Source organism: Ptychodera flava, chromosome 18 (assembly GCF_041260155.1).
Source record: "Ptychodera flava strain L36383 chromosome 18, AS_Pfla_20210202, whole genome shotgun sequence".
NCBI lineage: Eukaryota > Metazoa > Hemichordata > Enteropneusta > Ptychoderidae > Ptychodera > Ptychodera flava.
The window spans coordinates 14,994,545-15,019,052 of NC_091945.1; the positions used below are offsets into that span (position 1 = coordinate 14,994,545).

The 24,508-nt window shown below is 39.0% G+C and overlaps 1 protein-coding gene across 1 annotated transcript in view; it reads right to left on the reverse strand.

Moving 5' to 3' along the window:
- Positions 1–24,508, reverse strand: part of LOC139116945 (uncharacterized) — a 52,496-nt gene that overhangs the window by 13,182 nt on the left and 14,806 nt on the right. Inside the window, exons 6-15 of the mRNA XM_070679685.1 lie at positions 23,556–23,674; positions 20,451–20,639; positions 19,710–19,769; positions 18,369–18,486; positions 17,218–17,325; positions 15,286–15,355; positions 10,535–10,634; positions 2,415–2,497; positions 1,203–1,314; positions 348–451 (exon numbers count right to left, since the gene is read on the reverse strand). Of these exons, the coding sequence (XP_070535786.1) occupies positions 348–451; positions 1,203–1,314; positions 2,415–2,497; positions 10,535–10,634; positions 15,286–15,355; positions 17,218–17,325; positions 18,369–18,486; positions 19,710–19,769; positions 20,451–20,639; positions 23,556–23,674 (1,063 nt within the window). The remainder of the gene's footprint in view (positions 1–347; positions 452–1,202; positions 1,315–2,414; positions 2,498–10,534; positions 10,635–15,285; positions 15,356–17,217; positions 17,326–18,368; positions 18,487–19,709; positions 19,770–20,450; positions 20,640–23,555; positions 23,675–24,508) is intronic.

Consider the following 24,508-nt stretch of genomic DNA (forward strand, 5'->3'; position numbering starts at 1 on the left):
GAGATAGTGTGAAACATATCAAGAGTTACAGCTGTCGGTCCTTTAAAGCCAAAATGTGCAGGACAGCAATATCGTAGATAATATAATTGTGTCGCTGATCAGTGTCAGTAATGAGCGAAGATGTTGAAGTTATTGATGATGATGATGATGATGATGATGATGATGATGATGATGATGATGATGATGATTGTCATCATCATCATCATCATCATCATCATCATCATCATCATCATGATAACGACCATGAGAGGGGATGAGACTAACACCTTTCATCCAAGCTGGAACACAGTCAAAGAGGGACAGAGGACAATGAACTCTTCTCATATTTTGCGGATATTAAAACCTACCTGAAGAAGACCAATGTGGCAAATGTAACGAACAGACAGAGCACGGATAAACTGCAACCGGCGTAGGTGATTATGCTCAGGGCTTGTTGGTGAGAATCTGATAGCTGTAGGTATGGCAGAAATGAAAACATAGATTGAGATTTACAAAGGAAAGAACGAGGCATCCGACAGTGTTCAAACTCCCGCAGCACCAGCGGATACAAGATAGTCAACTCATTCTACTACCGTTATTATTATCATTCACCGTGAGTGACGTTATGTAGCACATTTACGCAATTACCTGCCTCATCACACACCTGTCATTATTTTGCAAATGAAGTAGAGCGCGATACAAATAACTTCTTTCTCACCGGTTGCTATATGTATGTCTTGCTGGACGCAATAACTTTATCTCGGAATAAATCAGATCAAAGGTTCGTTCGTTGGCGGGGTTTTAATCATACCAATGGAGGCATTTATCGGCCTTTTTAATCCACAGGGTTGTAAAATCGCAACACATTTCTCAAGGACGTTATTTATTATTTATGCTGGGATATAATATTAAAACTTTTAAAAGGTACATAATAAAACATTCAAAGCCTAGATGCTGTTTCTGTGGATCTTAAAACGTAAGATTCAGAGTAGGTCGGTCTCTCATGTCAGACGACCTTGGTCCTAAAAGCCGCCAAGTCCAGGCCATAAACATCAATATTGTTTGAAGAAACCGCAAGAGATATTTCCAAGGAAAAGCAAAGGGGTCAGACTTCCTCGTTTGTCCAAACAAACGCCATATTTTGCAAAAGATTTATAGCCAGTGCATGAAGTGCATCGTTTTCTTTCCCGCCAAAAGATTCCCGCCTAAACTCTGAAACTTACCTCCACAGCCGTCGGCTGCATTAGAACAGCAAAGCTGGTCAGGTGGTTACATTTGCATACGGTGTGGTTCTCAGAATACTCCACCGTTCGACAGCCGTCGGTTGCCCAAATGCTGCAAAATTGAGTAGAAATTGGTGTTATAATACTCAATACCCTTCCATTAAACTTTGTATTGACAATTTGCTCGAAAAAAAATATATGAATAATTGGCCTTTACCGGCCGATTAACCATGACAGCTTCAAATGCACGCACAACACAAAGTGAGAGTGGGCATATACAAGATGGAATATGGAAGACATCATTAGATCGAGCAAGTTTAGTAAACTTCCTCTAGTTCATGGGGAGAAAGTAAACTCTATTAACACATTTTTCATTTTTGTCTGTCTGTTTTGATGGGCGGTCCTGGTCGTACAAAAATTCAATCCTGATTTTAAGCCGAGTATGCACTGTACTTTGATGATGTAATATTTTTACACGTGCCAGAAATTATATCATTAAGACATCTTTGTGTTACATGGGCGAGCGATGTAGAAGACGACTTCCAAGGGCTTTGTAAACTGGTGAAGATGGAACGTGCTAGATAATTTACAACTTAGTAGTCTCGTCGATACGCTATTTTGTTATGCTGTTTTTGCATGGTGGTTGCGATTGGAAATCGTGTTTTTTCACTTTTTTGATGAAATTTGAGTAATGCATATCACAATGTAAAGAATGATACTGGGGAGAACCGTAATGGATTTCGCAAGTTCTTTCACAACTGTACGAGCTACTTATCGTTCAAACGAGCATGTTCGGTAGTACATGCCTGCCTAGGCATCTTTAAATTACAACGGCGGGACAGACGACCGCACTTCTCTACTTTTTGACCGAATTACAACGTCAGATTGCGACAACAATATGTGGTTATTCAAAGCTTATACCCTTTATAAATTGACCCCCACACCCTACCTCAAAATGCACATGCATAGTTTGCAGGTCGCGTGGTCACATAAGAGCAAGATGAAGGTCAAAAGGGGTCAAGCAAATGGCCCGAACAGCTGAGGACGCAAATGTGTCAGTGAAATGCCATACGTTTTCGGAGCAACTCTGATACATTCTGGAACAAACCAGGCTCTGTTGCGAACTTTGGACGACTATGCCAGAATAATGACCAGGCGGAAGTGCTAACTTTGATATTTCCCCACAGAGGGTGCTATTCAACATTAGCTCACCTGGAAGCAACCGAGTTCTCCATGGGCGTTGCAGACGAGACAGCCGCCGCGTCGAGGTAGACACACACCGAATGGTTTACGGCCTGAATGAGAGGAAATTGACGAAACGACAACAAATTATGATTATTATTTTCATCTGACAAATACAAGTTTTGATGCCAAATCAGTCAGTTGGTGAATTTGCCCTCTATACATGACCGTATCCCCCCTCACTTCCTTTTGTCGACTCCAAACCAGAAATACTTGATTGTTATGTAGGTCATTTACCCCACACTCATCATGACCTGAGTTCAATTAGTCTAGAACATTCTCAAGGTCACTGCCCTTGATGACCTAACAACCTTGAATTCAATTAGTCATGTTTGGAATGTTCTGGAAAGTTGATTAGTTGTGTAAGGGAGATAATTTTTAGAACAGTAATTAGCATGTCAATAAAAGTTCTAGATTGTTCTTATATGCCTTTATAAAAGGGACGTGCACAGCTCCCAGTCAGACTTTTGGGATCGTGTCTCTTGTGTGTTACTAAACTCCAGCAGTAGTCATTCTCAAGACTTTTCAAGACCTTCACTGTCAACGCTGGATTTATACTGTGGTCTTTGTGCAGCTTCAAGCCTGCAAGCCAAAGGACTGTTCATTCATCCAACTGACTGTTACAACTCTGAGACTGGAGCTTTGCCGTCCCAGCTGAGATAAGTAGTCTGTACACTTTTAAAGCTTGTACTCTGTCCCTAACTTAGCAATTAGTTTTGTTTTCGTAATAAATTTTGTTTAAACGGAAACTGCTGAGTTCACCCTTTTGTTCGTTTTCTCTGCACGTAACAAATTGGGGGCTTGTCCGGGATACGAATATTTTGAGCCGTTTGACAACATTTTGACAGCCTTTTCAAAACTACTGTATACTTTGAACTCAGCGAAATTTAATCATGGCGGAATTTAAACCAGAGGAAATGGATGACCTTGATCAGGACACATTTGATTCCCTCAGAAAAGACGACCTCATTGCACTGGCCAATTTCCTTAAAGTAGATGTCAAAAGATCTATGCGCAAGCGGGAAATACAGTACCACATTGCAAAACATTTAGTTAATTTAGGCCAATTTGAGGAATCCACCTTGAAAGATTATGAGCCCGAGTCTACCTTTGAACTAAGAAAATTAGAATTAGAAATGCAGACAAATTTGGAGATCAAGAAACTAGAATTACAAATGGAAAAAGAGAGACAGGCATTAGAAAAAGAAAAAATACAAATGCAATTAGAAATGGAAGAAAGACAGAGAGAGAAAGATAGGCAGGAAAGATTAGAAATGAAACGTTTGGAGCTTGGACAGTCAGGAAAATTCTTCCCTTCAGACAAGTTTGACATCACTAAGCATTTCAGGTTAGTTCCCCCTTTCCAAGAAAAGGATGTTGATAAATATTTCCTTCATTTTGAGAAAATTGCTCAGAGTCTGAACTGGCCTAAGGAGTCCTGGTCTATGCTTTTGCAGAGTGCTTTGGTGGGTAAAGCCAGAGAAATTTACATTCAGTTGTCAGTAGAGCAGGCTTCAGATTATGATTCTGTGAAGGAATTAATTCTCAAGGGTTATGAGTTGGTGCCTGAAGCTTACCGTCAGAAATTTAGGGATTGTGAGAAGGTAAAAGATCAAACTTACGTTGAATTTGCTCGAACAAAAGAACAACTGTTTGATTGTTGGTGTTCTTCGGAAAAGGTCAGTCAGAATTATGACAAATTACGACAACTTGTTTTGATTGAGGAATTTAAAAAGGTGCATCCGGAGTGACATCAAGACGTTTATCAATGAACAAAAGGCAGATACATTAGAGGTTGCTGCACGTTTGGCCGATGATTATTCATTGACCACAAATCTTCATTTCTCAGCAAACCACCCCAGTCCTTTTCCTACAGAAACAATGCAGGTAAATTTAACTCGTCCTTTTCATCCAAGAATTTTTCAAAGGACAGTAGAAAATCAAATGACAACAGTTCACAGAGTTCAAGTAACACTTCCACATCATCAAATCCCAAGTCTCAATCTCCTTCTGACAAACAGTTCGGTACACTTTCTTGTAATTATTGTAAGAAAGACGGCCATTTAATGTCAGAGTGTTTCAAATTGAAAAGAAAACGTGAAGGTCAAAGTGGTCAAAGTGGATCTAAGCCAACCGGCTTTATTTCTTCATCAACTCAATTAGAGTCTAATAATGTGTGCAACACATTTTCTGAGGTTAAACCCCTCTTATCCCCAATTAATGAGGTCAAGGTCAATTCTTCTCAAGATAGCATTATGGGTATTTTCGAGCCATTTATTCATAATGGTTTTATATCACTTTCTAGTGATTTCTCTTCCGCTACCCTGTCAAAATTTTAAGAGATACCGGGGCTTCCCAGTCTCTTTTGTTGGCAGATACCCTGCCGTTTTCTGAAAAGTCATTTTCAGGTTCTAAAGTTCTTATTAAGGGGGTAGATTGTAATGACTACATTCCTGTTCCTCTCCATAATGTCTATTTGTCTTCGGACTTTGTTTCTGGACCTGTGGCTTTAGGTATTAGGCCTTTTTTGCCTTTTGAAGGGATTCACCTTCTTCTTGGAAACGACCTTGCTGGGGACAAGGTCATTACTAATCCACTTGTGACTGATAATCCTAGTTTAGATCAGGATCCAGAGCCAATTGAACAAGAGATACCCGATTTATTTCCTTCATGTGCCATTACTCGAGCCATGTCAAAGAAAACTTCTGAGAATCAAAATACTCTCAAAAATAATGTCACAGATGTTGACTTAAATGACACCTTTCTCAGTCAGGTGTTTGACACGGATCATTCCGTTATCCCTCGTGGATTTGAAACTTCCAGTAAAACTTCTGCTGACCAAAGTCAGACATTTTCTAGATCAAATCTCATTGCAGAACAACACAAAGACCCAGATATTTTGTCTTTGTTTGACAGGGTAGATGATGAAGGTAAAACTTCAGATAGCTCTGTTTCCTATTATACAAAATCTGGTATTCTCATGCGTAAATGGAGACCTCCAGATGTTTTGGTTGATGACGATTGGGCTATAAAACATCAAATTGTGGTTCCAAAGCCCTACCGTGCTGAAATATTGCGCCTGGCCCATGAAACCCCCTGGGCTGGTCACTTAGGAGTCAGGAAAACTTATCATAAAATTCTCAGTCACTTTTATTGGCCTAATCTCAGGCAGGACGTAGCACATTTCTGTAAAACTTGTCACACATGTCAAATGGTAGGAAAGCCGAATCAGACCATTCCAAAGGCCCCTTTACAGCCAATTCCTGCATTTCAAGAACCATTAGTAGGATACTAATAGACTGTGTTGGGCCCTACCAAAAACAAGATCAGGAAATGAGTACATGCTGACAATAATGTGTACATCAACTCGGTCCCCGAAGCCATACCACTGAGAACATAAAGACAAAGACTATAGTGAGAGCTTTAGTCAAATTTTTCACTTTATTTGGCCTCCCTAAATGTGTCCAGTCCGATCAAGGCTCCAACTTTATGTCTGGAATTTTTCAACAAGTAATGGATCAGCTAGGCATTAAACAGTATAGGTCATCCGCCTATCATCCAGAAAGTCAGGGTGCTCTGTGCCTCACAACTTGAGCGATTTCATCAAACTTTGAAAAACATGATTAGGACCTACTGTTTTGACACAGAGAAGCAGTGGGATGAAGGAATTCATTTTCTGCTCTTTGCTGTTAGAGAGTCAATTCAAGAGTCTCTTGGTTTTAGCCCATTTGAGCTTGTATTTGGACATACAGTCCGTGGCCCACTTAAGCTCGTTAAAGAGAAATTCCTGTCTGACGACGATGATTGTCTGAATATTTTGCAATATGTGTCAGATTTTCGTACAAAACTCTCTAAAGCATGTGAATTAGCCAGAGAAAATCTTGAGTCATCTCAGCAGTCAATGAAAACCAGATATGATAAAAGCACCTCAAAACGGAAGTTTGAACCAGGTCAAAAAGTTCTTGTTCTACTTCCAATTCCTGGCAAACCACTCCATGCTCGTTACTTTGGGCCATATCTAATCGATAAAAATTGAGTGATTTAAATTACATCATAATAACACCTGACAGGCGAAAACAAAAACAGCTATGTCACATAAATATGCTTAAGCCATATTTGGATAGGGATAATCCTACTATAACTCAGCCTGTCAGTGCAGTCAGTTCAAACCATTATGAAGATAGTGGTACTGAAACTGACTTGAGTGAAAATACTCTAAACTCAAAGCTGGGCTCGGTCAAGCTTCAGAACTCAGAAATCCTGGAGAAGCTGGAGTCTACAAAGTTGGCACACCTCCAGCCAGAACAACAACAACAGGTAAAAGAACTGCTCCACGAATATAAACACCTGTTTCAAGATGTTCCAACGAGGACAAACGTCATCTATCACGACGTTGATGTTGGGGACAGTAAGCCTGTAAAACAACATCCATACAGACTGAATCCAACAAAAGCGAAATATCTCCAGGAAGAAGTCAAATACCTGCTGGACAATGACTTTATTGAACCCAGTAAAAGTAACTGGAGTTCGCCGTGCATACTTGTTCCCAAATCAGACCACAGTTATCGTATGTGCACGGACTTTAGGAAGGTCAACACTTTAACAAAGACAGACACTTTCCCAATCCCGAGGATTGATGACTGCATCGACCGAGTGGGAAAAGCCAAGTATGTGACAAAATTTGACCTACTGAAGGGATTTTGGCAAGTCCCTCTGACGGATCGTGCTCGTGAAATATCCGCCTTTGTTACACCAGACGGATTGTTCCAGTACAAGGTGATGCCATTCGGAATGAAGAACTCTCCGGCAACGTTCCAACGGATGATCAACGACGTCATATCCGGGCTAGACGGGTGTGCAGCTTACGTTGACGATGTAGTCCTGTATAGTGACACCTGGGAGGAACACATCAAGCTCATGCGAAAGTTCTTTGAGAGACTGAGCAAAGCAATGTTGACTGTCAACCTTGCCAAATCTGAGTTTGGTTGGGCAAGGGTAACTTACCTCGGACATACTGTAGGACAGGGTGAGGTAAAACCTGTTGATGCCAAAATCAGTGCCATTTCAAGTTTTCCCATACCAAACTGCAAACGACAACTGATGCGCTTTCTCGGTATGGCTGGTTACTACAGAAAATTCTGTCCAAATTTCTCCACAATTACTGAGCCTTTGACTAACTTACTTAAAAGAAAGTAAAGTTTGTTTGGTCAGAGCAATGCCAACAGGCATTTGATACACTTAAAGCCATACTGCAAAGTGCCCCAGTGTTGTCTGCACAGATTTCACTTTGCCATTCAAATTAGCTGTAGATGCTAGTGATACGGCTGCTGGTGCTGTTTTATTGCAAGAGGATAGTCATGGTGTAGATCATCCTGTTTGCTATTTTTCACGCAAATTTAACAAATCCCAGAGAAACTACTCTACAATTGAAAAAGAGTGTTTATCTTTGATATTAGCTTTACAGCATTTTGAAGTTTATGTTACTTCTTCAAATCAGCCAATAGTGGTTTATATTGATCACGAACCCTCTTGTTTTTCTGCAGAAATTTAAAGGCAAAAATCAGAGATTGCTAAGATGGAGTTTAATGTTACAGGAGTTTAATCTTGACATTAGACATATCAAAGGCAGAGACAATTTAATTGCAGACTGTCTCTCTCGTATTTAGAGTTTATTGTTGTTCACTTTCAAGAAATTTTACTTTAGAGTAAAACAAAATTTGAGTACTTAAATCTTTTTCAAGATTACATTTGTAAAAGAAAGATTTTTCTTTGAAAAATTTTCTTTTTTTGAAGAGGGGGTGTGTTATGTAGGTCATTTACCCCACACTCATCATGACCTGAGTTCAATTAGTCTAGAACATTCTCAAGGTCACTGCCCTTGATGACCTACAACCTTGAATTCAATTAGTCATGTTTGGAATGTTCTGGAAAGTTGATTAGTTGTGTAAGGGAGATAATTTAGAACAGTAATTAGCATGTCAATAAAAGTTCTAGATTGTTCTTATATGCCTTTATAAAAGGGACGTGCACAGCTCCCAGTCAGACTTTTGGGATCGTGTCTCTTGTGTGTTACTAAACTCCAGCAGTAGTCATTCTCAAGACTTTTCAAGACCTTCACTGTCAACGCTGGATTTATACTGTGGTCTTTGTGCAGCTTCAAGCCTGCAAGCCAAAGGACTGTTCATTCATCCAACTGACTGTTACAACTCTGAGACTGGAGCTTTGCCGTCCCAGCTGAGATAAGTAGTCTGTACACTTTTAAAGCTTGTACTCTGTCCCTAACTTAGCAATTAGTTTTGTTTTCGTAATAAATTTTGTTTAAACGGAAACTGCTGAGTTCACCCTTTTGTTCGTTTTCTCTGCACGTAACATGATCCCTTCACCATCCACTATATGATAGTCTATACGATGTCAGACGTTGATTACAATTATCGAATTAAATGAAAAAAATGTGTCCACATTAATGTTACAAACAGTTGACAATGGCCTGGTTCGAAGAACAGAATAAAAACGTGCATGATTTACCATTAATCTAAATACTGAAAATGAATATGTCAGTGCCTCTGGCAGATTTTCTTCTGTTATAAATTTGTCATATTTTGGATGATTTGCGAGCCAAAAGTATGTTTGCTCCAGTTTAAAAGCGCTGATGAGTAAGTTCCTCATTTGGGTCATTTATTATTTGGCATCATCATGTGAGAAGTCTAAATAAATGTCTCAGTATTTTCCATTATTTTTCATACAATCGGTGAGCTAATTAAGTAATTCCTAATGTATTATGGGTAATATACAGTACTGTATATATTGTTAATTTCACTTATAATTTATCTTATCTTGACAATATTTACGAGCTATACCGTTTTCATTAAATGCTAACATCAGAGAAAGTTTATATTTTCAAGACATGCGACATTCTGACGCCACAATATTTATGCCATGTTTTGATGAACACGACAGACAACTGGTGCTGTGTTTAATGGGTTCTTTCGTACCTCTGTTCAGCATCTGTGCCTGGGTGATTTGCTGGTTTCGATTTGTTAGAATGTTTATCATGAGTCATAAATAAGGATTTTACTTTTGTTCAGAGTCAGAAATGGAGACGAAATCCTTGCAAATGGTCACGTTCGTCCTTCAGCGAAAAATGGTTTTACTATTTGTCAGAGGTGCCAGCGGTTGGTTGTCTTTCAAATACTGTATAAGTTAATTTATTAAAAAATTCTGTTCATGCGAAGAAAAATAATTAAAATCTTTCTATGTACCAGTATACTCCGTAATCCATCTAATTTTTAATATATTTTTTTTGTGTTTTGTCGATAAGTCTATGGCTATGTGTCTTGTGAGCAGCATGTGCTTTGAGCGCGCGATAAGTTAATCTTTGCAGAAGATTAACGTACGCCCTTTAGTCATAAAGATTATCCATCTTTAAATTCTCTTCATTTCCCTAAACCGTCCGATCTTTGCAGAATAAAATGGCAAATTATGAACAACACCTGACGGGTCCTACGCAGGTGAAAATTCATATTTTCTGACGCACATGCTGATTTGATATTGACTACAGAAAGTCGGCCATTAGCAGGTATTAACACATGCACGTGTGGTCGATAAAAACGGCGGGAACAGTAGCCGTAATTTTGTGCAAAACACTCAGTTTATGTCTTTTGAATAGCTTGTAATATCATACTTGAAACCAGATGGTTAGGTAGAGATGCTTACATTAAAGTACGGTGTGACGGGAGGGATCGACAGACAGAGACAAGCAGACAGATAGACAGACAGTAGACAGTTTTTTCTACTGTCTATGGACAAAGGCAAATAGAAAGACCGACAGACAGACAGACAGACAAGTAGACCAGCTTACATAATGGTGCTGCATTTTACACGCATCGTTCAGTGTTCGATCTGCTGTCTATGGACAGACAAAGGCCGCGGCAAAGAGACAGACAGACAGACAGACTGACAGACAGACAGGCAGACAGACAGATAGACAAGTAGACTAAAATAATGGTGCTGCATTTTACACGCATCGTTCAGTGTATGATCTGCTGAAGAACGGGCCATCAGTGACATACGCATGCGTCGTGGTTACTCACCGTGTGATGGCGGAAAGTAATTTCAACTTCAGTACGAAGCGGAGTAGCAGGCTTCGGAAAAACAGAACACGAAAATATCTTGGATACGACGGGCGTTGACCTGTAAAGATAGTAATTTTAACTCATAACACCTTTTGAAAGACATTCACACTTGGGATAATCAAGGTAGCATGCGCCTTCAACTTGGGGACAGATATTCGGACTATCAAACTTTTACAATACATTTTGGTCTACCACATTTTGAAACTAATGGAGTAACTAAGTTTTTAACTATTTATTTTTGTGAAAATCGAAAATTCAATTTTCCTACATAGAGATAACAAGAAGGGCTGGTGGTCGTCTTGAATATCAAATATCAGTAAATTTAAGCTAATTTTTTTTCCATAGCACCAAAATGTGCTCTGTATGCACAAACTGAGAGATTCATCGTGTGATATCGATGACCATCGTTGGTCTTATGGACATTCCCAGTCTCACAAAACTGCAACCAAACTTTTACTTGGGGGAAAAAAAGTTCAGTCCTAGCATCTGTGATTATTCGTGGCGCGCGGATGATGGCCATAATCTCTTAGTTTGTGTTTAGAAGTTGAGAGGTCACCGCCTACGTCACTGTAGTGACGTGCTGCAGGGATCCTCGACCAACAGTTTTACGCTAGCAAAATGGCGGTCTCCGTGTAGTCATGTCGGGCAAACCTAGAAAAAAGGCGATATTTCAGTGAATTTTGAGCGGATTTCTGGTCTGGTGAGTCCCTAATAACCAAGCTGTCGATGAGTGTTGGCAATTTGTAATTTGGATGGAAAATTTTTCGAAATATCGTCGAACAAACTTGCGCAAAGGGTGCTTGCGGCGGAACATGGACGCTAGTCTATTCAATATCCCACAGCTGTGGTGGCAGGGTTAAAATCGTAAAAGTCAAAACCAGCCCGTAAAAGGCATGAATCCCGTCTGAAAACACCACAGCTATGGACCCACAGCTAGTCTTTACTGTACTTAACAAATTAAGGTCATGTGCGCCTCGAAAGTGAAAGACTTAAACTTTTGCTCAAACTTTCCTCTATGAAACTTTCGACCGTTCTCTTACCAAAGTGCAATAAAAATCAGGGGCCATCGTGCAAAACGTGGCACTAGAGAGACAAATTACTGGCCTAAGATTTCCCGATATTTGACATTCAAAATGGCCGCCATCCACGTGTTAACACAATGGGGAAAAATTTATTTTTTGATTTTAGAAAAACTAAGAGGGTGAAAACTTTCCTTCCACCAACAGCTTTAAAATGAATCCCACAAGTGGTAGATCAGAAGAGAATTAATAAAATTTGAAAGCCCGAATTTCTGTCCCCGAGGCGCATTCTACCTTAACAGATGGTTTTTACGACAAAATGAATATCGAACGCTCTGAAAGCTTACTATATCGAACATTTTAATTGCATAGAGGTAATTTAGTTTTCATTTTGAGGAACGATGAACATTTTTTTCTAAATATTATAGCTATCCTTGATGTGTGATCAGCAAGCTATAGACCTTTTTAGTACTGAGTATCTCGTCGAGTTTCGGTCGACGGGCGGCTATGCCAAGAGGTCTACGCAGGGTTATGAAAAAACTGATTGGGTTGTAGATCATTCTGTCTCCTTGCAGTCCAACGTGGCAGGTGGTTGTATTGCTCACTACGTCACTTGTATATCCAAAAAAGCGGTCAATGTCACGTTCTCCTGCCTCGCAGCAGATATGGCAGAAATAAAATTAAAAGCTCGCGTAAGCAGCTTACACATCATAAATCAATATCTTGTCATAAAACGAATCTGGCGTTCTTGAATAGAACATATTGATATTGTCGTCAAATGCAACGAAATAAATTAATTCTGTCCGCGGATTAAATCGTACCGAGGTATGGTTTTCTCGCCTGCTATAATTATGCTTTTGTATTTCTCCATGACAACCGCAAGCGGCTGACCTTAACCCACACCACAAGTGAGTTTTTCATGCCTTTGTAGTATAAGAATCAACCATTGTCCCCGAACGACTCGTCGAGAATCTTCCGGGATTATTTTTTATAATGCATAAGGTACCGACGCAGATATAATGTACACTAATGCCAAAGTAATATGGGAAGTGATGCATATTCCCTCGCGGTCTCGTCTTTTTCGTTTTATGGTATCGTATGAACATACATGCATATGAATTTAGATGAATCGGAGACCAAGATGATATATTTGCTCGAAGAAGTTTGATTAATTAGCTTTTTGGGGGATTCACTTTCTGTAGATTGCGGGAATAAATTGTAGCCTCGTGGGAAATCACGGCCATAACTAGCGAAGTTCCGAAGTCCAGTTGATTTCACGAAAGTATGTTTGTTTCTTTCATCACATACTCGGTGATTCAGTGATTGGTTCATTACCGTGGTTGGAAATTTGCTATATTTACTTAAAAAGAGAAAATTGAGTATTAAATAGTCAGAGCGCAGGTCACTGTTATGATCGAGAAAAAACAACCCCTGTTTTCTGCCTGACAGGTGTATATGATTCGTGTCCAAGCCTTCATTTCGGATATTACGGCAGCCCTCTGTTGTCGGGCAATCCTTATTTAGAATTAATCTGATCTTGTATCAAGTAATTTTCCTAGTAAATGCAGGATTAGAGATTAGCAAAACAAATCTACGCCTCAGAGTTGCGGTATTTTTTTGTTCTGGGTTTATTATGTGTTTTTGTTTATATATTTGTTCGTCGTTAGTGGTGAGTCTTAGAATTTTCTGATTTAGTTTCAGGTTGCTTTGTGTCTCGAAATTGCTCAAAGCTGACCTCCTTGATAGCTGATCCTGTGAGTGAGCCATAGCAACAGTGGGTGGCGGAAATTCTGCGCTGCAACATCTGTAATAATTTTCTTGAAGCTTGATGGCCAAACCGAGGTGTGCATCCGTGAGAAAAATCATTTCGTAAAATGCACCTCGGGGACATACATTCAGACTCAAACGTTTACAATCCTTTTTAGACTACCACTTGTGGGGGCTTAGTTTGAAGCTCTTGGGGTAAATACAATTTTCACCGTCTTATTTTTGTGAAAATTAGAAATTTTAATTTTCCCCGTTAACCCTTTGAGCGCTGTAATTTTCTCCCGCCAAAATTTTACTGCAAAATTTTTACCAATTTTTATGAATTTTTCTGTAATTTGTTGATAATTTTGGACCAAATGGACATCACATTTCATTTGCTACAGTTTTTTCTCAAAATTTGGCAAAAATCTCAGAAAAATTGACTGGGGTTTATTTTATAAAGGGGAAAAATAGACTTTGGCGCTCAAAGGGTTAATGTCGCTGTCAATAATGACAATCGACCATGAGATATAACCTTCCGAGCCAGCTGCACATCAGCAGTTAATACACGGATGGCGACCATTTTGTATATCGGTAAATTTGTAGCAATATGTGCTTCTGGTATCAAAATTTACACGCTGACCGTCCCCTGACTTTTATTCTTGATTTTGACGGAGAATAGTTGAAAGTTTTCTTGAGGAAACTTTGAGCAAAATTTGATGTCTTTCACTTTCGAGGCGCATATAGCTGAAACTGGAAGAGTGGATGCCCTTTTCTGCACGGAATCTAAACTGTTTTTTTTCCTACACACACAGATATTGTTCGCAGTTCCATCAAGATTGAAACAAAATCCTGATTACTCAAATATTCACTTGCTTGTAAATCTTGTACCAGCTGAAACTTTATCCGTAAATTGGAAAACCGAAACCTTTGATTAACAAATTTCCGCCAAGCCTTGGGAATTTACCGCACTTCGACCTCCGAAAATGCATTTTCGAAATTTCAACAAAATTCATTTGGTTTGAAAATAATGACATCAGTAGGGAATGTGATTTTAAGTGGCATGTTAGTTAGTTTTGCTTTATTTATTTTTTTTGTGTTTGTTCGTATTTGCTTGGATTTTTGTTTTGCAAAATTTGCATATTAAATATTGGTAAACTGTTCATCCTGCCGTCGACCACTCAGAACATTCGAACTTAGACGCTGCTTTCTTCAGCTGCGCGGCGCCTATCTCCGGATTCATTGTTCCACTCCCTGTCATTGTGATTGACCAATCTGCATTCCTTATTTACAAGTAAAATTAAGGATATTTTAGATTACTGTATGAGGAAACGAGATACGGACTAAATTTAATTTAAGTGGGCAGAAATTTGCGTATCTAAAACATAGCATATCCGCAAAAAATATTTTCTGTCGACCACATCAGGTAAATAACAGCTTCAGGACACCGTATGTAGACAACACATTCAAACGTAGAAATGTTGGATGAAGAAACTGCTAAAACATCATAATTAAAGGTATACTGTCACCTGTTCCAATTTTGCCACAGTTACCATGGAAGAGAAAATCTAGCCACATCTAGACAGATTTTAAGCGGGTGGCCGCTTTTTAAAAACAGCGCCCTCATATGGGCATTTTGAATACCCAGGAACGCCCCTTTGACCACATATGGGCATACAGGTGACTGTCTACATTTAGCGATTATGCCTTATGTATTTGGTGTAATTTTGATGTATATTCACGACAAGCAATTGAAAAAGGGGGATAAAACAAGTTTTCGCTTAAGCTACTGTTGAACTGTCCAATAAAAGCATCGCAGAAGACTCACTAGCCTGTCTCTAAGAACAATATCGACGCAGTATTCCCTCTCGACAAAGACTACTCTCAATCTGTTTTTATTTACCTCAGTGTTGCCATGACAATGATATGAAATTTCACACTTACTCAATGTCAAGACCTGAATGAAAATCTTGCATTTTTCCAAAGATGACGCTTGTTATACCGATTTTCGTTCCTGCAATTAGATGTATAGAGAGAATGTGGTCAAATCATGCAATTCCTTGTCTTGGGTGAGAGAGAGAGAGAGATCGCCGAGGAGACCTTCGGAAGATGTCATCTACACTTTTATAGTAAGGAATGTTGGTTACTTCTCCAGAAAAACACTACTGCGAAAAGTAGTTCACCAATACATCTGGCAAAAGTGATGTCTACTTAGGAATCTGATTAAAAGTTCTATGTCAGATCAGAAGACATTTTAACACTCTAGATTTATGTATTTCATTCGGTTTTTTCCTTCATATCACGCATGCATACGGACGATATTGTACAGTATACGCGGGCGTGCGTGGACAAATGAACTTTAAGAAGAGAAGGCGGCGTTGCTTTAAAATTAATACAGTTACACAGTATTTTCACAATCATCGTTTTTCAATATTCACAATGCCGAAATAAGCGCCCCGCGACTTCTTTCTTTTCCCCAGTAGCGAGGCATTGCACATTACAACGTACGTGACACGAAATCCGTTGAATGAATGTGTTTGTTTACAGCGCTCACAGAGAATGCTGTAATTCCCACTACATTAAATCTTACTTTTATTAGACTTCATGCCTTGCATCGTCAATACGAACCTTAAAAAATGTCTTTATTTGTATGTTGTTTCACAACTCTCCTCGCCCTAACTTCGATTACACATCGCGAAATATAATAACGATTGCGTCTACCGAACCAAGGCGCGATCAATTTCCACTTTAAAATGTCTGTTCATATTGTACATCAAAAAACTAATTATGTTGAATTCTCTTAATGCATAAGACATCCCCATGTACGGAAGCGTATTGGTGCCATTTTTATAGGAAAAAAAATGGCACGAATACGCTTAATGCATAAGACATCCCCATGTACGCAATCCACCAGAAATTAACGACGAGATGGAGTTTGCTCTCTTCCAAGTTGTCACTCGACAACTTTTGAAATGCGACACAAGATTTATATTAAACAGGCAAAGAGAAAATAGAATCTAATTAAATATTGAGGATGAATGACAGATAGAGTGGAAAAAATGGCAGAGAAATATGAAAAGACGCAATAACATGTTTTACACAAATGAGATGTAATGAAGGTGTGTGTTCATTCAGGTGTCCTGCTGCGCGCAGTATATAGTCTTCATCACGCGCGTAATTATAACAAAATATAGAAATTACGGAGACTCATTATCCAACAATGTAAATGTAGTTTTCATTTCTTTCTCTCGGTGATTCAATGGATCACTTTCTGAGGAAATTTAGGAAAACCAGCGCGGCGTTAATTATGAGTCATAGCTTTGGGCGGTGATTGTTTTTCTAGGAGCTGAAAATCCGCACCATCGGATCAGTCTTGTTCATAATGTGCACTGAATGCTCACACGCGAGACTGTCCATTCTCACGACGATAATAGAAAATTATCAAATTCGGAAAACACAAAGCTAATTCTATATTTCGCGCATGAATGCTCCAATTGCACGTCCAGCAGCCCAGATAGTTAAATGCTCGGATGGGGCACGTGAGCAGTGATTGTACATGTAGTATGGTAGAGCAAGATATGTTTCACCATGACCGACGCATTTTCAATGGCGTCACAGTTACCAAGGTAACATCATCCTATAATTTAAACACGTGTTTAATGAGATGTTCTGTCTATTTTACGCATCTAATTCGTTTTATAAGATTCATTCATTTTTTATGCTTTGATCTTTTCCTTTGTGGCGCCTTAAAATCACCTCTCAAGGCCCGGCAACATTTGAAGATTCTCACGAATGGTGACTATTTCCGCGAGCCTTGCTGAATAAAATTGCGAATCATGCTTCACTACGTAAACACAATCCCGGCGAAAAACTTACCGAAGTTGCCGTGTATGTTCGCAGGAATTTTCAACTTATTTTCCATCTCTTCGTCTCGGATCAGGACGCCTTTGAAGAGATCACTGCCAATCACGATGTACTCGGCAACTGCGACGAAATAACAGCAAATCGTCATCATTCAGAACCAAGTTCAAGAAATGAATCCCTATATTTGTCTAGATCTTGCGTTGTAATCTCAATGACATTATTCTTGTTTACTTTAATGAGCATGAATAAAATTGCGAATTATGCTCCTCTTCGTAAACAATCCCGGTTACTGAGCATCTGAAAGCTATCATATTGCATTAATAGAAAGTCCTAACGATCTTATCAGTGCAGAAAAAACAGAAATAGGCTTCTCGAACACCCAAAGTGATACGATTCATTGTTCGGCGGGCGTGTCGTCACTGCCAAGAAACAAATATATAATCACAACGCGCAGACTCGACATTTTCAGGCTATGACAATCAGTCGGTTGTTTTGGCGACAGACGCAAAGGCCAGTAGTGTTTGTAAGCTCAGACAATTAGTCAGAGAGTAAACAAAAGTTATCAGTTGTTAGCTTGTCTCTGTATGTTAACTGCAATCCTATGCTTATAATTCGTGAAAAAGCGTACAACGAATGCTCAGAGCGCAACTCCTTTGGACTTTGAGTCACAGAGTCGAGGAGGACTCGAGAAGAAATACCTCGGAAATGTTGTCAACACTGAAGAACATAAGGCCCAGGCTAAGCTTTAGTACAATTCTACATCATCTGAGGGGGTATGTTTGTATCTATTTACCATTGTAGGCTCCCTCAGGCAAGCACTGATTTCTAACAAGAGGTAGTAGTGAGCTAAGGTTATTGAAGTGTGCCGAAATAGTCATGGAGATCTGCATTTCCTTGCATAGTGTATATTTATGTCAAAAGAAGGAAAATTTGGTTCAAAATATGGCATACAACGATTAACATATTTCAGATTTAGAAAGGCGGCGCAAAGCAAGTAAAATTTGAGTATGATTCGAGAAACAAAATATTTCATGGTGACTGTGGGATTTACTTACACTCTCACAAATTTATTGTAAAGAAAAGTTGAAAACTAATCAAAGACTGCTAGAAGAATCCGCTGCGGTGTATATCCAACCCTTCCGCTCATCACTACAGTGACTTACCAATGCCATCCTCTGCAATCTTGAGTTCCTCGATGTCACTCGCTTTCATATATTCGATAACTTCGTTACCAAACCCATCAAAAGCGTCGATCAAGCGAAGACGAAGGCGATCAAACTCCTGCCAAGATAGAAAAAAATAATGAAAGTCTTACTAAAACATCCGTGGACAGACGCTGGAGAGTCGCATAAGTTACCGAAAAGCAAACTTAAGGGTAGCGGTTTTTACGTCTTTTTACAATTATTGTTTTCCGATGTCTGAACTCACGGTGAACAAAATTAGATAAACGCGAATATTGGATGATAAGGTGGATACGGTATGTTGTCACAACGGCGACAGTTTCTGCAGGCATTAATACTTGAAATAGCAATGTTCATAGTTTTCAGTCGATTTCATGAGATTCGCATTGTTTTCAGTTCTGTTGACTTTGGTTTCAACATTAAAGGTAGAACGCGCCTCGGGGACAGATATTCGGACTCTCAAACTTTTTCATTTCTTTTCTGATATACCACTTGTGGGGGTTCATTTAAAAGCTCTTGGTGTAAGAAAACTTTTCAGCGGCTTAGTTTTTCGAAAATCGAAAATTTTATTTTTTTCCATAGAGTTACAGGGATGGCGGCCATTTTGAATTTCAAATATCAGTAAAATCTTGAGTAATTTGTTGCTCTAGTTCAAAAGTTTGCACGGTGACTCCCGATTTTTATCCTTGATTTTGAAAGAGAATGATTGAAATATTCTTTGGGGAAAATTTGAACAAAAGTTTAAGTCTTTCACTTTCGAGGCGCATACTAAATTTAGGACGATAACGCCGGCAATTACATTTTATGAGGTTCGCTCTGTGGGGCATGAGAAAGATCATCCACAGACTAGAATCATTTCACAGACCAGAATCATTCCTGAGATGCTTCTGTGGTATTACCGCAAGGAAAAGGGATATATAAAGAATGAATGCTAATTCGAATGATGTTGATTTCAGAATTTGCATTCCAATAGAATCGTTTTACGTCACTTATGACATCATCCCCGTGATTTGCGTTGGTCAAGCTATTCTCGCTATACAAACACGAACATAACTGAACGTTTCCAGTCAAACAACGGAAGAGGTCGAAAACATTTTATATTTATTACGCCGGAAAGAGATTTTTAAATGAAATCAAATCGATAAGCGAGCTTAATGACACGGGGGAAACTCTATTAAGTTTACAGACATTTGTTTGCAGTTCATAAATCAATTTTCACTGTCAGTCTGTACCATGTCTGATATTCGTATCAGCAGCATAAAAAAACCTGGAGTACAAGTACAAGTATCTCTCCCAAGTAAAGACACACTCTATGTGACTTACCTCAGAAGAACCAGTATTCTGATCTGTGGGTTTCCTCAGTCCAAGAACTTTGACAAATTTCTGAAACAAATCATGCAAATTCATTCGGTTTACTCGAGAGATACGATACTCGCTTGAAGTGTCATTGTTGACACAGAGTTTTAATTTTAATTTTCTGGCGACATTATGCGTCTCGCGACTCGCGCTCGATTGTTTGAACTGCAAAGGCTAGCGGAACTGTGGTTTAAGCCATGACGTATGTATACTGTAATGTTGACATCGCAAACGTACAGTGTACGTACGTGTAAGCGTAAAGTTTTTAAGTTTTTTAAGGGGCCAGTAATGCTAACGTTGATAATTTTTCACCATTTGTGTTTTGAATATCAACCATAATTCCTTGTTCTACTCCCGAAAGTATGTTAATATTACACAGTGTCCAGCTTGTCAACTCAGCCCGTACGTCTGTAAACTTCCTTGTTATTGTTGAAAAGTGACTGCTGGTCCGGACTAGAATTCAAATGTAAACAATAACAATGCATTTTGGGAGTAGAATAAGAAGTTGCAATTGATATACAAAATATAAATAATGGAAAAAATCATCAACAGTTAGCATTACTGGTCCTTTAAAGATAAATGTCAGCGTGAATCTCACTAAACGCCTTCAAATCCTGTAGGTTGAAGTAACGCAATTCATGTCCAGTGACGTATACACACGGAAGTATATAGTCTATGTTGGTTTTCCGCAACAATGTTGAAAGTTACCTGTAAAATGGCTGTAGCGTCTTCTCGCGAGATCCCATCGTCGGCGAGAGGATTGCGCCGGACGAATGATAAGTAAGTATCGGCGACATGATTTGTGAGTCCACCTGACTGCGACAGTATTCCCTCGGAGACGCACGCCCACTCTTCATGCAGGGACAGACCTGTGCAGTCGTTTGAAGTAGGCGAAATCTGCAGAAGGGAGGGGTTAATCTGTATTAATTCATCTGATATATCGAATGATTCCTTCTTCCACTATCAGTAAGAGCATTAAAGAAGATTTTTAACATGGAAAGAAATTTGTATTCAGTAGAACCTCATCATTCTACCTTATAAGGCCTATTTTTATGGTTTCTTGCATGCATATGTTTGGATGCGCCGTTGGCTCTACGTATGCACCGACGTTAAGTTCAAGCTATCCCATTTGTTTCTGTCCATGAAGGGTCTATCATCACGCCTTTACGATATCCGGATGATGCGAATTTAACATATTTTCCTCGGGGTTGTTTGTTTGTTTGTTTGTTTGTTATTTTTTTAGTTCAGATGTCATCGTTTCTCTCCATAACACATATTCTTATCCCGGTTCAATTCATATGGTCACGACTTTGACATTACTTTGATCTTAATACCGAAATTTAATGGCTGACTTATTTTGAATCACAAACTTGTTCCTCCTATTCGGAAAAACATCAGTACTTCATGATTGTATTAAGCTGCTACTTATCTCCGTAATTATTGCATTGTCACGTTTGTGTCGATATATTGTTTTGAATACCAAGAATCTTAAGTAGCTCAGTCCCCCGATATTGTCACTTCATACTGCTGCACTTCTAACACTGAAAGTCTGACTCTCCCTCTCCCTCCCACCCCTCTCTCGCCCCTCCTCTCTTTCGCTCTCCCCTACTTCCTCTCTCTCTCTCTCTCTCTCTCTCTCTCTCTCTCTCTCTCTCTCTCTCTCTCTCTCTCTCTCTCTCTCTCTCTCTCTCTCTCTCTCTCTCTCTCTCTCTCTCTCTCTCTCTCTCTCTCTCTCTCTCTCTCTCCCCCCACTTGACCCAGTTTCAGTATAAGGTCGCCAGACGCTTTAGTTTCAGTAAGCTTGACGGCGATTGCAACATGTATACATCAACACCATGCAGGCCTTTGGCGCCCCTGAAAGAGATGGCTCCGCGGCTTATTTGAATACGAATGGACTCTGTATATAGATAAAAGCTGAACAATCAAAAACACTTTCCTAGACTGTACTGCTATTAAAACCTAAGTGGAAAATTTAATACTACTCACGAGCAACATGTCCGCAAAAGGGGCATAGATTGTTGAAGGAGTGTACATGTATGTCACTCTGAAACCACTCAACTAAAATGAGACGACAACCGAGCGAATTTAGAATTCATATCGCCATTACAAGTGAGAGTCCTGGTTACCGGTGTGTTTGAAAAAAACCTGCCGGGATAAGTGTTGCGTATTGGGGAGCCGACCAAAGGGGTTTCTAGTTTTACAAATATTGGTTTCAGTAATTTTACCGGCACGATACGGACTATGTACCGTTTGTTTGTTTGTCGGGCACCTCGAGCGACGAGACCTTTTACGTACCGATTCCTCTAACACCCAGCGAGAATTTCTTTCTCGTTTATAGAAAAAGGAAACACTACCGTGCATTCAGCAAAGCTAATCTATGACGTGGCAATATAGTCTCGGATCACCCGGGTCTCGGAAGAAAAGTAATAGCAATGTTCCTTATAGCTTAGACTCTGTACTAAGACAACACTAGAGCTATTGAGTAACATTCAGCGCAAAATCCTGAAAGTTTATTTCATTTTGACATTCCGGATATCATTTATTGATAAGACAGAGTATTATCACACATAGTGTCCTGAACAAAATAGAGTAATTAAACAATGCAATCGTAACAGTGACGTTCCCCACGTATTGTTTTAAATCACTTCAGATATATATATATATATACATGCCATAATTACCAATCATGTGTAATATACCTTGTAGGTCAATACATGGCAGCTTGTAGAAGCACATGATATGATATGATAGATCGACCTTTGAAAAAGATTACTGGTGTCGCTGTCGGCAATTAATATCATCTAGCCTTTAGACGAAGGGGCACATTGTTTTAGTGCTACATTCAAAACTATGTGGTCAAGGGCATTGCAGATAATAATTGATATCAGTGATTACTATTAAATTTTACTCTTGTCACACTTGGGGCTAATGTCACACCATAATGGCGGCCTGTTGTGTGTGTGTAGTCGTTTTCGCACGATATCACCGGAAGGGCTAATCATATTCAAATCAATTTTGGCGCACACTTTATCTGCGTTTGCTAATGGCAAGAACAGGCATTATGGGTAAATTATACCGATCAAAATTAATTAGGATAATGCGTATCTCAAAAGTAAAAGACTAAAATTTTGATAAAACTTTCCTCGAGGTTACTTTCAATCATTCCCTTTGAAAATAAAGAATAAAAAACAGGAGTCAGCATGAAAAGTTGTTACATCAACCAGCGAAACATATTACCTAAAATTTATTGGTTTGAAATTCAAAATGGCCGCCACCCCTGTATTAACTCTATGGCTAAAAAACTGAATTTCATCAATTTTCACAATTATTAGATGGTGAAACTTTTTTGAACTCAAAACGCTTCAAAATGAACCTACACAAGTGGTTGATCAGAAAAGCACTGTAAGAATTTAAGAGCTCGAATATCTGTCCCTGAGACAATTTCTACTTTATAAACAAGCGTACCTCGATGTTCCCACAGATATATCTTCGCACCAAGCAATATATTGTTAGGAAGCTGGTCATTTGCATTTAACTTTATATTATTCTGGGCTGTTAAATACGAAACTTGTCAAAACTGTAAGGAATATTTGCATTTGACATTTTTTCATATCCGGGAGGTTAGCGGCATTATCTTTGTATATGGCCGGCTATCAGATTTTCTCCATATATCTACTAAGTACAGACGCAACGATGTTCTTTTTCTTGAAAGTATATCAGTGTTTGGTGTATTGAACGCCGGTTATGGCCTCTAAAAAAGTAAGAGCTCCTCAAACGTGGCAAGAAAGAAAAGAACTGTTTAACTGTACTCACAGAAGGGTCGCCGGCTTGGCTCGTGGTTGTGTCCGTGCCCGCATGTTGAGTTATCATCGTATTCGTGGCGGCAGACGTCGATAAAAGCTGACTGACCGACGCAGATTCTTGTGTGGTGACTAGTTTTTTCAAACAAAAATGGTGTTAACAAAAGTTCCAAAAAGAATTAGTGAAAATCACTTAAGGTACTTCGTGCCTCGAAAATGACAGACTTAAACTTTTATTCAAACTTTCCTCAGGCAAACTTACAACCATTCTCTTTCAAGATCAAGAATAAACATCTCAACGCGCAAATTTTGTACCGGAGAAACAAATTACCCAATATTTACCTGTATTTGTAATTCAAAATGGCCGCCATATGAAGAGAAATGACATTTTCGATTTTCATAACACCAAACAGATGAAAAACTTCATTTACTATATAAGCTTCAAAATGAGCCCCCAAAAGTGACAAGTTAAAATAATTTCAAAGTTTGAGAGTGTGAATATCTGTCCCCGAAGGCGCATTCTACCTTAAAGTTGATATTAAATGAACAAACACGCTGTTTTAAAGCCCCATCAGCTTTAATTGTGGATGTATTTCCATCATATTTTGTTCTATTTGTAAATTCTGTTTCTTGTGCATAGGGACGGACCATTAGATCTTGGGAGGTGGGGTGGTCACAATCAGATTGTGAATATTTTTTTCTCAATTGTAAATTTTTGAAAGTTTTTTTCTAAGTGAGTCAGGATGTGGTAATTCTTTTTCCTAAGTAAACTGTCAGATTTTCAATGTTTTTGATTTCTGGTTTTGTTTTATTTTACAAACTAGCCTGAAGATTTTTTCCCTCACTTTCTGCTTTGAATTTTTTTCTGTTTTTGACCACCCCCTCCCAAAATCTAATGGTCCATCCCTTAAGTCTGACATCGTGTTGAGATGCTTAGTCTACTACACATTGTAAACACAGCCTGTA